Consider the following 13,668-nt stretch of genomic DNA (forward strand, 5'->3'; position numbering starts at 1 on the left):
AGTCAGAAAGTGACAGGAGAACCTAGGTGGGTATTACTGCCTAGACTTTAAGGTTGTAGCGGGTGGGATGGCACCTTATATCCTTCATTTGAAAGTCTTCTCCCTTCGTCACCCAAGCCACAGCTGAAACAGTCCAGCACAACACAGATATACAAGAAACCAACTATTAGCCATAGCAGCTATGCTCATCACCTTACTGATGCCCTAGGTGGCTGCTTTGGTCGTAATTCTGGTTCCCCGGTACGCTTCGATCTGTCGGCTTTGCTGAAGCGGGAGGCTAGGTATGCTCGAAGTAGTCCGACAAATCAGACAGGTCAAAGCCTACCAGAGGAGAGAGCACAAATCAACAGAAAAGCCGAGCTCCTATCGTGTCCCTTGGCACTGGCAGTGCCTCAGGCGCTGTCGATAGGCACTCCTATCGAGCAAGGATAAAACGGGAGAAACCCAGGCGTGGTATTCGAACAGGCTCTTGATGCTGTGTACAGACCAGGTACTGTTTTAACGGTCAACAACGTAGACTTCCTTTTGTCCTCTGCTTCCTCTATCCAGGAAAAGGTGAGCCAAGTCAATCGTCCACTGCCCACTCTCAGGCTCAAAGCTCGGTGTTTTACAGTAGACCGGAGCCTCGAAGACATCAATGACAACTATTGATCGAAGCTCTCACTAATTATGAAAACCGATTTTGACGTGACGTGTCGACGATCCTCAGAAATGCATTGATCATGAGAACGAGGAGATTACAAGTCGGTTGCTGGTAATGGTGCTTAGCCTGTGACTACGGCGCATATTGAGTTCAGTGATGAATCGAATGCTTGAGTGCGCCGAACTGCTCAGCGGTCTTGTATTGGGAAAATATGTTGCTACGGATGTGAGCAGAGGTCAAATACACGGGTTACAGGTGCGTAGTATGTAGATGGATATTTTTTGCATCTCTTTTACTTAAATTCTACAAGGGTGAACATTATTTTCCACGCCGTCGAGCTCTGACTGAGGGTCACTCCATTCAGACCGGTCTCAATAGAGAGATAATGATTGATCAATATTGCAAATTTGCTGTATGAAAGAATCTAGCCTCTCGAGATAATCTCTCTGTCCACCTCTGCGTCCGCGTGCCAGTACTCATACCAAAATCCTAATTTGCTAGGGCCAGGTGCCCAACATGGAAAAGGCTCTGGCAAAGGGACACATGCTGGTCCGTGATATTCTCTACCGCGCTGTGAAGGATTGCAGGAGAATACTCTAGCCCCCATTCCCGACCGACATCGACCTTTCGAAGGAATATTGTTTGGTTGTACGTTGTCATAAACCCATACTTGAGATGCATGTGAAACATTTATTCCGCAATTTGGCCTATATATGTGTGAGCACGAGAATCAAACATGGTGGCGTAAATCTGACCTAGTTGGCGTCGAAAGAGTCTCTCATTGCGACCACCCTCAAAGCTCACAAGTGCATTATGTAGGTCATGCTCATATACCCAGTCTGTCTTGGCTTCTCCCACGACCTTGGCTTCGTCCGAACTAGCGGCCTACTTTACTTGCATCGCTTGCCCCGCGGGCATTTAATGCGGCTACAAACTACCATCCTATCTCATTCCGGCGCTGTTCACGTCTCCCCTTGCGGTTCTTCGTAGGCTTCACTCTCCTCGTCTGACATCTCCACCACGGTTTGTTCCACTTCGGGTTCGTGGGTGGTTTTGCGCTTCTTGTTCGGGGAGTTTCCTTCTCCGGTGGGGGGAGTGGACTGTTTTGGACGGCCAAGGGAGACGGTGCAGGCGGTTCGGATGCTGACAAAGGGAAGGTTGTTCATAACAAAATCGGGTTGTCACAAGTAGCCACGATACGGCGGCAGGGCACCCTGGGAGTCTCCCAGCACAAGGTCCAGCTGCTGGGAACGAAAAGCGGCGCCCAAAACTAGTCCGGCTCGCCCTTCTAGCCTACCTTGCACTCCTCGTTCGTTGGAGACAAAGACCTGCTCCTCGTCGATAGAGCCGGCGGCCTGTCATCCGGGAGTCGAGAATATTGCAGGCTTCATGTTTGGGCATTAAAGGTGTTCATGACATCCAACTCGAAGTTTGCCCATGGTTGTAGAACTCCAACGAAATGAACGCGGTACAAGGGGGCTGATATTGAGATCGGGGAGGGGCTAGAGTAAGAGGTCTCGTGAGGTGAAAGCAAGGTGAAAGTGAGGTAAAAGTGAGGTAAAAGCGGCGGTGGTGGCTATGGTGTTGGTGTTGGTGGTGGTAGTTTTGCGATCCTAGTGCGTTGATGAGAAGTGAGCCACGCGTTGAATGGATAAAGGGCAGTATCCGAGGTAAGAACATAAGAGAGGTGATCTTTGGAATGATGGTAGAGTTAATCAAGAGGTAATGCGCTACGTGATCAAGAATTGAGTGCTTAGTGGTGTTAACGTGTCTCGTATTTACGTGAGGACGACGTCTCTTTCGCTACGATCAGGTCGTCGTCAGCTGAGTATTCACCGAGCCTATGGCCCTCTCAACACAAATTAACCAGATCATAAGAAAATACCTTAACTTTGCTTGATTTCTAAGTGGCCATATTATCTTGTAGGGCTTGTATCTCCGCTCTTGGTGACTAAAAGCTCTATCTTGCTAAAGGGGCTACTTTGCTTTTCCGCCTAGAATATATGGTTGCTTTGACCTATTGTAAGGCCTCTACTAGAGGCGCAATTGAGAAGCAATTTCAGCATCTAACTATAGCCCATTTAGTGGCCAGTTTCACTTGTTAGGTTAGGAGGATAGTCATGGTTGAGCTTTAGCTGTGAACTTCGCGAGTCTATGGAGGATAGATAGATATATTCACATTTGACCGTCCTAGGTATGCTAATAAGATGGTATTGTCTTATTTTAATTGTCCCTTTACTCCCTTAGACAATATCCCATATAGTAGTCAAGCAAGTAAAGCAAGTATTACTAAGGCAGCTTTACCTGTATGGACGCCTCGAAGTAGGTATACATCATCTCGACCTACTCATGCGAGACATAGCTAATCAACCCGGCAGCGGGATATCGCATCTTAAGGCGGCCATACATCCAGTGGTACCTTCGAAGCTGGTGGCCCCCGAGCCAGAGAGACCGGTCAAGGGGTGGCCAGGCTTCTAGTGGAAGCTTTCCTCCTGGAGATCCGCGTGTTAGAGAGGCTGGACATAACGGTGGCTTGTCTGGGCCTGAGGCCTAAACTTTTGAATGGGGTCTTTTCGATAATCACCCCCATTCTGCCTGAACAGTGGCTAGCAATACAAAGACTGCACTCGAGTCTCCTAGTCTCCCCGAGACTGTAGATCTTGGGGAGGACCAGTAGTTGTAAAAAGACGAGTATTTTCATACGACTCATCTTCCTCATAGATGAATGCCAGAACGGAATAAAGTATATATAAAATACAGCCATTAATCAGCTAATTTGTGTATTTGTGTATAGAAATGGGCTTTTGATGGGCTTTGACGGGCGCCTATTAATAGGCTGTGGGTTAAGTTGGCTTTGGAGACTGAGCCCATAGCCCACTACGGGTTGGGCTGGGGGCTGGGGGCTGGGGGCTTGGGCCCATTTGTGGGCTATTGGGAGGTCTAGTCTTGACAGCCCCGGATCTCGACCATGTCGATTCTCGACTTCCACCTTCTCGCCAAGTGTTCAGTCTCAGCTCACCTCCAGAGACGAGCAGCAGCCAGGGGTCAACGGATATCTCTATGCACTGAGAACTGAGCATGCCCTCCCCATTGACCGTGACGTCCGTCCAATCGACCGTCCTCAATATCATCCTCAACATCCTAGCGCAGCCCCTCGACCAGCGCAAGAACACCGTACCTTCAACCGACGATATCGTGCTCGAGGATTTCCCAGTCCCGATACCAACTATCGCCAGCTTTTCCTCGGTGACAACAAGCAGCAGAGCTTGCTGATCTCATATAATTCGGAAGATAGTCACAGTATCGCCGAATTCGATATACATTTGACAAGCCAGCGCGTTTGATCGGTCTACCAAAGGCTGTTTTGTACATGTCTTGCGGGACAGTGATGACTTCACAGTGATTGTCATTCTGCGCAAGAAGGACCACGATGGAAACGTCTTGATGCATCTCAATTTCCAGTCACGTCCATCAGGGACATCCTAGAGGCTAAACAGGCGAGCCTCAAGGTAATATAGCCGGCTCGGAAGAGAAAACCCGTTATCTAACTAGTTATTCATATCGTAATAAATTATGCAAGCAATTTTGACGGCCTCAGGAGTCTCCCAGAGCTGAAACCCGCCGAAGTACCGGCCATGTGCAAACACGATACCGTAATTGGCTGGCATCCTGGAATCCGATATCCCCAGCGACCGCGACATTGACTCATGAAAACTTCTTGGCAGTGAAAGCCTCAGCTTCCTACTGGGTAGACATAGGTAGGTATTGGTGGGCTCACTTGGTACAACATGAGCATTACAAACAGGAGCAAGAGTTTGGAGAACGATTTTTTCATTGAGCAGCCATCTATTACGGCAGTTGCTCAAATAGAGATAGTGAACAGGATTTCCGGCAGCCTCCAACTACAAAATTGTCTACGGCGACAACATATCGGCACTACTATCGCAGGTCATATGAAGGGCATCTGTAATCTTTCACAAGTTAGCAATTGTTCGCAAATTGAGGAGTCAAAAGTCCAAGTCAAAAGCAAGTGTGAAGGTAAAGGCATGGCGTCATCAAAAAATTAGAGTGTTGTTGTTGCATTGTTTTAATCTTCAGAGCGCCCCGGAGGGGGGCGTAAATGCTCGGGGTTAAAAATTTATAATCATCCGCCAGGTTGATGTGAGGTGGTGTGGGCAAAGGGGGGAAGAAAAAGGGGGAAATAATTGAAAACTCACCAATTCTGTGGAAACGAACAATGGGCGTAGCTACGTCCATCATACGAGTCCTAGGTTTCCGAGGGAAATCCATTGCCAAGACATGTTGTTTCATTCCCGGTCGCTATTTCAAGCGCCGGTTCAAGTAAATCTAATACATGGCATTCGCATCCCGTCGAGGAAGCGCTTAGTCGAAGAGACCGAAGCCCATGTCCTCATCGGACTCCTCATCATCCTCAGCGGGAGCTGCGGCGGCAGGGGCGTCACCGCCGGAGGTGGCGGCGGCGGCGACAGGGGCAGCAGAGGCGTACGCATCGGGGTTAGCGATGCGGTCCTTGAGTTCATCGATCTCAGCCCAGCTGTAGTCGGTGCTGATGGCGGCAGCGAGGACCTTCTTGTATCCGTTGATGAGGGAGTGCATAACGGAGGGAAGGGTGGGGTAGTTGGCAGCCAGGGAGACAGCGGTGACGGTGGAGATAGCCTGGGAGAAGGCGGCCAAGAGCTGCTCATCGGTGATGTCGAGAACATCGGCGCCGAAGCACTGACCGTTCTCGTAGACCTGGGTGATGGCCATACCGTAGGTGAACGGAGAGATGTTCAGCAGGTTAAGGAGGGTAGCCTCGGAGGCACCGACCTTGTTGCCAGCCTCAATGAGCTTGAGGTCGGAAACAATCTCAATGGTACCACGAGCAATCTTGGTGGGGACACCGAGAGCCTGGAAGAAGGCGGTCTTACCGGGCTCCATACCAGTGTTACCACCGGGGATCCAGACATCATCGGGGGCGAAGGCACCGGCACGAGCGGGAGCAGCGACACGGTTGGCAAGGATCTTCTCCTTGGTGGCCTTGAGGTCACCGTTGGTGAAGATGAAACCAACGTTGCCACGAACGTGGGGAAGGAGACGCTCCCACTCGGGGTTCTCAGCGATGAAACCCTTAAGGGCACGACGAACCATGGTGTTCTTACCCATCAGGACGACGGCCTCTCCACGGAGGGAGATACGGATCTCGTGCATCTGCTGAGAGCTGACATTGTCAACTCCGACGATGAAGATGGTGCTGTACTCATTGAGACTGTAATATTAAGGAAAAAAATTGTTAGAAATTTGGAATCGTGTCAATTGCGAGACGACGTTGAGGGGAAACTAACAGAGCACGCAGCTTCTCGAAGTAAGCGGTCTTGGTTGCGGACTTGCCCCCCATTTCTTCTTGATTTCAGTGAAGATAGGTTGTTTAAGGGAAAGTCTGTTGTTGTTGTGGTGAATGGAAGAGAAGAAAAGAAGAGCTTGCCGATTTCGGGAAAATCAATTTTGGTGGTGCGCTCGCTAGTGGGTCACGTGACGTAAAACTAGACCCGCCCAAGATGGACAGAGATGGCTGGAATTCGATCAAAGGGATCTTGGGAGCTCCTACTTCTACTATTTGTTGTCCTATTGGCTACAATTAGTACGCAGTTGGCACATTTGTGAGCTCATTAATTGTTCCCATTCTGTGGATCAAAGCACTTCATCATGGCCGGTCTCCAACACCCGTTCCATTGTCTGCGATATGTCAACAGGCAGTCAGTGGGCCAATCGGATATCCTTATTGCCACTGCTGGTCGCAATCTCTACTCTTACGATGCATCCAGTGGTCAGCGCCTGGATGTGTGGCCTCAACCCGTAGACGCCAATGTGGAGGGTAACGCGGAGGATAAAAGCTCTGACGCAGCTCCCGCATCTGAAAGCCAAGGCCCGCCAGAAAAGCGAAGGAAGCTGTCTTCGACCTCCGAGGAACAGAAGGATGGCAAACCTGGGCCAAACCCTAAGGATTCGAACAAAGAAGCTTCCAACTCCTGGACCAACATTCCTCTCGTGACTGTTGCCCACAGCAAATATGTAGTGATCATGACCTCCGAGGACAAATGTGTTCGAGTCCTGAGTTTGGACAACGAAGGCAAACTCCAGCAATTGAGTGCTCGGTGAGTGACTATTTTTTTTCTTCTATATGCAAGCTCGCCAAACTCATCATTTATAGTACAATGCCCAAGAAGCTCTCTGCGCTTACTCTAACTCCCGATGAGAGCAACATCTTGACGGGCGACAAATTCGGAGATGTGTACACTTTCCCACTAATTCCGAGCGGAGAATACGTGAAGGTCCAGGCCCCAGCGAAAGCATATGAGCCATCTGCCACAAATCTCACAGTGCACACAAAACGCAACCTTGAATCATTGGAGCAACAAATGCGACAGGCCGCTCTGTCGAAGACCAACCAAGCAGAACGAGTTGTGCTGAACTTTGAGCATCAAGTCATTATCGGGCACGTTTCGTTGTTGACCGAATTGATCTCCGTTACCCGACCTGCGGACTCCACCGTTGGCAAGCGGAATTACATCCTGACTGCGGATCGTGATGAGCACATCCGTATCTCTCGTGGTGTTCCCCAAGCGCATGTAATTGAGCAGTTCTGCTTTGGCCACACTTCGTTTGTTAGCAGTCTGTGCGTCCCTTCATTCGAACCCAAGGTTCTCGTCTCGGGTGGTGGCGACAACTACCTGCTTGTGTGGGACTGGCTCAAGAATCAGATCTTACAGAAAGTTCCGCTTCCTGGGACGGAAGGAGAGACTACGGTGCGCGGCATTTGGGATGTTTCTCTTGAGGCTACCGCAGACAATGCCGATCCTATGAAGGCTATATTTGTTGCACTTGAAGGGTACGTTCCAATAACAGATAATATTTATAATTCTCCTAACATTGAGAGCAGGTCTTCACAACTTCTTTACTTCACTCTTGAAAGCGACAACACGATAACTCAGCAAGGTACCCTCCAGCTGTCAGGAAACGTTCTTGAACTGGTTGGACTTGATTCAAGAGGCTCTATCCTTGTTGCTGTGGATACTTTGCGGCAATCCGATTCAACAAGTGCCTGGAAGTCGTCGTCCCAGCCTCCTCTTGAAGTGTTCCACCTCAGTTCTGGAAAGTGGGCTCCTGTAGAGGACTCCATGGTCATCAAAATCAACTCCGAAGGCACCTCAACTCTCGCTGCGACAATAGAGGAGAAACAGCAGAAAGAGCTCAATGACTCGATGTACAATTTGGGCAACCTGCGCAAGAGAGGTGACCACGACGAATAAAAGCATGCTTTTCATGAATGTACAGCAAATGATCAATTAGGATTTCGAATACATATATAATGCAACAGTTTCCATTATAATTCGTCGAAGTAAAAATAGCATAGACGTGAAATTCACATCCACCTGATTAAAATATATATTTCTGAAAATCTTCCCGCTCTATCCGTTTTAACCGCCTCTTCATCTCATTTGACCCCTACTACGAAGAAAGGAAATATATCAAATATCAAACAGACTCAAGTCGAGGAATAGAAGAAAGTCCCTTGGGAACTATTCGAAATGGATACCGAAGCCGGGGATATAATCGTTGCTTTATCTACGGAGCACCATGGGAGGCCCCTGACGGGCTGAGACATTGTTAATTCATCACGGTAGAATAGATCTGCTGACGATCCCCTATGAATGATCCCATCCAATTGGACCCAGTTCATAGTTCTTAGTTAGACTTATGATGGTTAGAGGCAGACTAGAGCAGGTCTCGGAGGCACCGGCGACTCGGCGTTTGATTTACGGGGTAACTCTACCCAGGTAGGGCTACATATCATAACAACACGATGTTCTTGACCGATAAGTAAGATTCCTCGGGGAAAAGTCCTAGTAAATATAAAAGGGCGGATAGGCCAACGTCCAGTAGAACAAGTTGCTTAACATGAGGCAATGTGTGCTGGTGATGCCCATAGCTAAACACACAAATATTTTATCGATTTGACAACTCAAATCCCAGGTATATCCTAATTGACACGAAACTACCTAGTATCGCAAAATAACAATAATAATAATAATAACAAGAAACCTCGAGAAGAAAAGGCGAGTTTATAAACGTACGGGTACAAAGGGTTGCTACTGTATTTTCCGATAATCACGGGCCGCGGCACCCGGAGAACCTTGTTATAATCCCACTTCTTCCCCTCCATCCCACTTACATATTCTACCAACACAATGCAGGAACAATTTGAGCCTTTGAAGAACGACTTGCTGCTGAGGGCTGCACGGGGTATGTTTACTCTGTGTTTGGTGTTTTAATCGGAGCTGACAATCGCAGGTGAGAAGGTGGAGCGTCCACCGATATGGGTTATGCGACAGGGTGAGTTAGACTTATTCATGCACCACTTCCCCAAAAATAAATAATTGATTGACATTTTTTTCTTTATCAAACAGCTGGTCGATACCTTCCCGAATACCATGAGGCGAAGGCTGGCCGTGACTTCTTCGAGTGCTGCCGCACACCCGAAATCGCATCGACCTTGACCCTCCAGCCCATTGAGCGTTATGAAGGCCTCATTGACGCCGCAATTATCTTCTCCGATATCCTAGTTATCCCTCAGGCCATGGGAATGGTCGTAGAGATGCTCGACAAGAAGGGCCCTCATTTCCCTGAGCCGCTCGACTCCCCGACAGACGGACAGTACGAGAAGGTGATGGCGAAGAAGGTGGATGTGAAAACAGAGCTGGACTATGTCTATAAGGCACTTACTCTCACACGATTCAAGCTGAAGGGCCGGGTGCCCTTGATCGGCTTCTGTGGTGCGCCATGGACGCTACTTTGCTACATGGTGGAAGGCGGTGGCAGCAAGTTCTTCGTGCAGGCCAAGAAATGGATCTACAAGTATCCTGCTGAGGCACAGGCTCTTCTGCAGAAGATTGCTGAGATCTGTGTGGAATACCTCGCGCTCCAGGTCGCTGCCGGAGCCCAGCTGGTGCAAGTATTCGACTCATGGGCCGGCGAGCTGTCTCCCGCCTCGTTCAAGTCGTTCTCGCTTCCTTATCTGCGCCACATCTCTGCCAACCTGCCCAAGCGACTGAAGGAGATGGGACTGGAGCCCGTTCCCATGACCGTTTTCGCCAAGGGTGCCTGGTACGCTCTGGACGATCTTTGCGATTCGGGGTACAATGTTGTCGGCTTGGACTGGCTCCACGATGCTGGCGAGGCCATGCGCATTGCCAATGGCCGTGTCACTATCCAGGGTAATGCCGATCCTGGCATGCTCTACGGTGGTCCCCCGGCCATTACGGCCACCCTTGAGCCTATGGTTGAGGGTTTCAAGAAGGGCAAGCAGGGATGGATCTGCAACTTGGGCCACGGTTAGTCGAACCTTACGCTTCGGGCTGCATATCATTTAACTAATTGCCTCTCAACATAGGTGTCACTCCATTCGTCGACCCTGAGAACCTCAAATTCTTCTTTGAAGAAATCCACCGCTTGACCGTATAATTGCGTTGAACCTTTAAAGCACTTGGTTTCTTCCCCCGACCCAGATTAAAAGAGTACATTGGATCTAAAAACACATCTTTCAGGCGTGAATATTTTCAATTCTCGGGGTATTTAGGGCTATGGTATATGCAGGCCTTATGAAATTTAGACAGCGATATCCTCGTTCCTGTATAGCAGACAGTACAGTTAGTATTGATGATCATGAAACAGCCAACAATCCTCGATGCAACTGCGAGGAGACCGAGAGCCGCTTTACGCATTGCGATAGACCAAGCATCAAACACAACATACCATAGCCCAGGCTTCTCCTTGATGAAGTTGGTCATAAATTCCTTGCACTCGGCATTGTCCAAGACAACAACCTCCTTGCCCTTGTTGAGCAGAAGCTCCTCACCACCCACGAAGTTCTTGTTCTCACCAATGACAACCCGCTTCACCTTGTAGAGGATACAAGCACCGGTACACATATCACAGGGCGAGAGGGTGGTGTACATAGTAGCACCCTCGTAAGCGGAGGCAGGAAGACGGCCGGAGTTTTCGAGGGCGGACATCTCGGCCTTGGGTATGTTAGCAGTAGTTCATGGATGCTGAATGCTAATGGATATAGATATAGATATAGATCGATTGATTATCAATTGGAGTATATCACGTTATACTGACATGCAAGATAGCACTTCCCTTCTGGACACGCATGTTGTGACCACGGCCAAGGATCTTTCCATCCTTTGAGACCAGGACAGCACCGATTGGTACACCTCCCTCAGAGAGGCCCTGCTTCGCCTCTTCGACGGCAGCAATGAATCCGGGATCCTGCTCCATTTTTGCAGAGTATAATAGTTGAGCTAGGTGTGGGCTACGGAGTAGAGAGGGGGCAAGATACGGAGTACGGAAAATATAACTACTTCTCCAAGTTGGAATCGGAGACTTCCGAACCCCTCTATGACGATGGAACTGAGTGGACCGTGAAGAGCTTTTTTTCCCCCTCCTCGCCTCTTTGCTTATCGATAAGAGAGATATGTGGCTGGAGAGTGGCTGTCAGTGGCGAGGGTTCAAAATTTCTGCGTTGTAAGTTACTGGTACATTTACAGGGATGGTATGCAAGATACAATAAGCAAAAAAACCCATATACAACCCTTCTATGATAAGCCAATAAATCACTATATTAACTGCCATTTAGAGAATGATCTTATTCTACGCATATCTCTAGACATACAGCTGGGGCACCTGATGGGCGAATTCTACGTTAGTCAGCAGTAATAAAAACAAAGATCGAAGCGCGGAGAAAACTTGCGAAGGCCATCGAAAGCCACAGAATCCCGTAGAATCAGCGCTCGGGCCAATTCAGGATGTACATAGAAGCCACCAGAAGAAGTTGAAAGTGAAGAATCGCCGGTATTGTCGAGCAATTTATCGATTCTGGATTGAAAAATTAACCAAATCTGCTTCAAAGCAAGACAAAGAAAACTAGTGTAAAATCATCAATCCTTAGTTGCCCTGGTAATTTATTGGGTAACTTTACGAGCCCCATACAGGTGCCTGAGTAAAAAAGTTACTCAGCCTATTTTTTTTTTGGCTTCGATTATTATTGTTCAGATAACCATCTCGCCCTTTCTCTCCCCCTCCACTTTCTCATCACTCCAGCTAGGACTTCAAATACCAATCGTTGTCCATTTGGCTTTTCTCATATAAAAGCCGTCTCAAAAGGTTTTCGGCGCCTTCATCTCTCACCACTTCATATCTGGATTCCACGGGAATACCTAATATTGATATTCTTTTAACATCGCCTCTTGATTCCCCGCATACTTCACAATGGTTAAGGAAACGAAGTTCTACGACACCCTCGGGGTATGTTTAATCGATACTTGGCTGGTTCTGAGACCTGTTTGATTTCGTGCTTTGAAACCTGACTTGGTGTTTCTTTCATTTAGGTCGCTCCCACTGCCACCGAGGCTCAGCTTAAGACTGCCTATAAGAAGGGTGCTCTCAAGTACCACCCTGGTATGTGACAATCCCGGAGACTCCGAATAGCATATATGGAAACACTCAGCTGACATCCCTTTGTGATATGTAGACAAGAACACCAACAACCCCGATGCCGCAGAGAAGTTTAAGGAGCTGTCCCACGCATACGAGACTCTTTCCGACCCCGAGAAGCGTCAGCTATATGATCAGCTCGGTGAAGAAGGCCTGGAGCACGGCGGTGGTGGCGGCGGCATGAACGCCGAGGATTTGTTCTCTCAATTCTTCGGCGGCGGCGGCGGCGGCCCCTTCGGTGGAATGTTCGGCGGTGGCATGCGTGACCAAGGCCCGAAGAAGGCCCGCACAATCCACCACGTACACAAGGTTAACCTCGAGGATATCTATAAGGGTAAGGTATCCAAGTTGGCTCTCCAGAAGTCCGTCATCTGCGGTGGCTGTGATGGCCGCGGTGGAAAGGAAGGCGCTGTTAAGGAGTGTGCGGGCTGCAACGGTAGCGGTATGAAGACTATGATGCGCCAGATGGGTCCCATGATCCAGCGCTTCCAGACTGTCTGCCCCGACTGTAACGGCGAGGGAGAGATCGTCCGTGATAAGGATCGCTGCAAGAAGTGTGCCGGCAAGAAGACCGTCGTTGAGCGTAAGGTTCTTCACGTTCACGTCGACAAAGGTGTGCGCGACGGCCACAAAATTGAGTTCCGCGGCGAGGGTGACCAGATGCCTGGTGTCATGCCCGGTGATGTCGTGTTCGAGATTGAGCAGAAGCCCCACGCCCGCTTCCAGCGCAAGGGTGACGACCTGTTTTACCAGGCCGAGATCGACCTGCTTACCGCTCTTGCCGGCGGTGCCATTCACATTGAGCACCTCGATGATCGGTGGATGACCGTCAACATCGCCCCTGGCGAGGTTATCGTTCCTGGTATGTGACTTGCCTTTTTTGTTCCCCGAACAAGCCTCGTGAAATTTGTTACTAACAATTCTCTTTAGATGCCATCAAGGTTCTCCACGGCCAGGGTATGCCCTCGTTCCGCCACCACGACCACGGCAACCTGTACATCAAGTTCGACGTCAAGTTCCCCCAGAAGGAGGAGCTCCAGAATCTGGAACTCCTTGAGAAGGTCCTTCCTCCTCGCTCCGAGAAGGTTGTTCCCCCGACCGACGCCATGGTCGAGGATTTCGAGCTTGAGGACCCCGAGAACGAGCACGACCAGGCCCGCGCGCACGGTGCGGCCGCGGCCGGTATGGACGAGGATGATGATGACGTGCCCGGCGGTGCCGAGCGGGTGCAGTGCGCTTCGCAGTAAAAGGATTTTAGCAATTTCCATGCCGTAAATGGGGGTTGATGCTAGGCCAATGATGAAGACTTCGCTTATGATACCATGTGAAGGAGGCCCTCTCCTTAACCCCGATTTGACGCGGGGAACCTGTTTGTTTTCTTTTATGCTTTGCAATGGCGTTTCCTCCGAAGACCTGGAAGATATCATTTTCTCTTTTCTCTTTGTCTTCTCGGCTTCCATTTCCCAATT

At 49.4% G+C, this 13,668-nt stretch overlaps 8 protein-coding genes across 8 annotated transcripts; 4 read left to right on the forward strand and 4 right to left on the reverse strand.

Moving 5' to 3' along the window:
- Positions 1-1,605: 1,605 nt before the first annotated feature.
- N7516_011029 (uncharacterized protein) lies at positions 1,606-1,809 on the reverse strand (the record flags this gene model as incomplete). Its single annotated transcript, XM_057223747.1, has 1 exon — positions 1,606-1,809. One exon carries the CDS (start codon positions 1,807-1,809, stop codon positions 1,606-1,608), a length of 204 nt encoding a protein of 67 aa, XP_057068887.1.
- Positions 1,810-1,824: 15 nt separating this feature from the next.
- On the reverse strand, positions 1,825-2,082 carry N7516_011030 (uncharacterized protein; the record flags this gene model as incomplete). The annotated part of the gene is made up of 2 exons (XM_057223748.1): positions 1,825-1,998; positions 2,068-2,082. The coding sequence occupies 2 exons, from the start codon at positions 2,080-2,082 to the stop codon at positions 1,825-1,827; spliced, it is 189 nt and encodes a 62-aa protein (XP_057068888.1).
- Positions 2,083-3,721: 1,639 nt separating this feature from the next.
- N7516_011031 (uncharacterized protein) lies at positions 3,722-3,916 on the forward strand (the record flags this gene model as incomplete). The annotated part of the gene is made up of 1 exon (XM_057223749.1): positions 3,722-3,916. The coding sequence occupies one exon, from the start codon at positions 3,722-3,724 to the stop codon at positions 3,914-3,916; it is 195 nt and encodes a 64-aa protein (XP_057068889.1).
- Positions 3,917-4,504: 588 nt separating this feature from the next.
- N7516_011032 (60S ribosomal protein uL10) lies at positions 4,505-6,103 on the reverse strand. Its single transcript, XM_057223750.1, has 3 exons — positions 5,989-6,103; positions 4,861-5,912; positions 4,505-4,614 (listed from the first exon to the last, which is right to left on the reverse strand). The coding sequence occupies exons 1-2, from the start codon at positions 6,039-6,041 to the stop codon at positions 5,027-5,029; spliced, it is 939 nt and encodes a 312-aa protein (XP_057068890.1). The 5' UTR covers positions 6,042-6,103; the 3' UTR covers positions 4,505-4,614; positions 4,861-5,026.
- A 159-nt stretch (positions 6,104-6,262) lies between these two features.
- On the forward strand, positions 6,263-7,953 carry trm82 (putative tRNA methyltransferase; the record flags this gene model as incomplete). The annotated part of the gene is made up of 3 exons (XM_057223751.1): positions 6,263-6,798; positions 6,855-7,532; positions 7,584-7,953. Exons 1-3 carry the CDS (start codon positions 6,350-6,352, stop codon positions 7,951-7,953), a joined length of 1,497 nt encoding a protein of 498 aa, XP_057068891.1. The 5' UTR covers positions 6,263-6,349.
- Positions 7,954-8,822: 869 nt separating this feature from the next.
- N7516_011034 (uroporphyrinogen decarboxylase HEM12) lies at positions 8,823-10,165 on the forward strand (the record flags this gene model as incomplete). The annotated part of the gene is made up of 4 exons (XM_057223752.1): positions 8,823-8,947; positions 8,996-9,037; positions 9,112-10,035; positions 10,095-10,165. Exons 1-4 carry the CDS (start codon positions 8,893-8,895, stop codon positions 10,163-10,165), a joined length of 1,092 nt encoding a protein of 363 aa, XP_057068892.1. The 5' UTR covers positions 8,823-8,892.
- A 144-nt stretch (positions 10,166-10,309) lies between these two features.
- On the reverse strand, positions 10,310-10,984 carry N7516_011035 (cytosine deaminase; the record flags this gene model as incomplete). The annotated part of the gene is made up of 3 exons (XM_057223753.1): positions 10,310-10,331; positions 10,457-10,722; positions 10,826-10,984. 3 exons carry the CDS (start codon positions 10,982-10,984, stop codon positions 10,310-10,312), a joined length of 447 nt encoding a protein of 148 aa, XP_057068893.1.
- A 990-nt stretch (positions 10,985-11,974) lies between these two features.
- N7516_011036 (type I HSP40 co-chaperone YDJ1) lies at positions 11,975-13,446 on the forward strand (the record flags this gene model as incomplete). The annotated part of the gene is made up of 4 exons (XM_057223754.1): positions 11,975-12,010; positions 12,094-12,163; positions 12,237-13,061; positions 13,130-13,446. The coding sequence occupies 4 exons, from the start codon at positions 11,975-11,977 to the stop codon at positions 13,444-13,446; spliced, it is 1,248 nt and encodes a 415-aa protein (XP_057068894.1).
- Positions 13,447-13,668: the final 222 nt, after the last annotated feature.

Source organism: Penicillium verrucosum (assembly GCF_028828655.1).
Source record: "Penicillium verrucosum strain IBT 35672 chromosome Unknown utg000005l_segment0_segment0, whole genome shotgun sequence".
NCBI classification, from domain to species: Eukaryota; Fungi; Ascomycota; class Eurotiomycetes; order Eurotiales; family Aspergillaceae; genus Penicillium; species Penicillium verrucosum.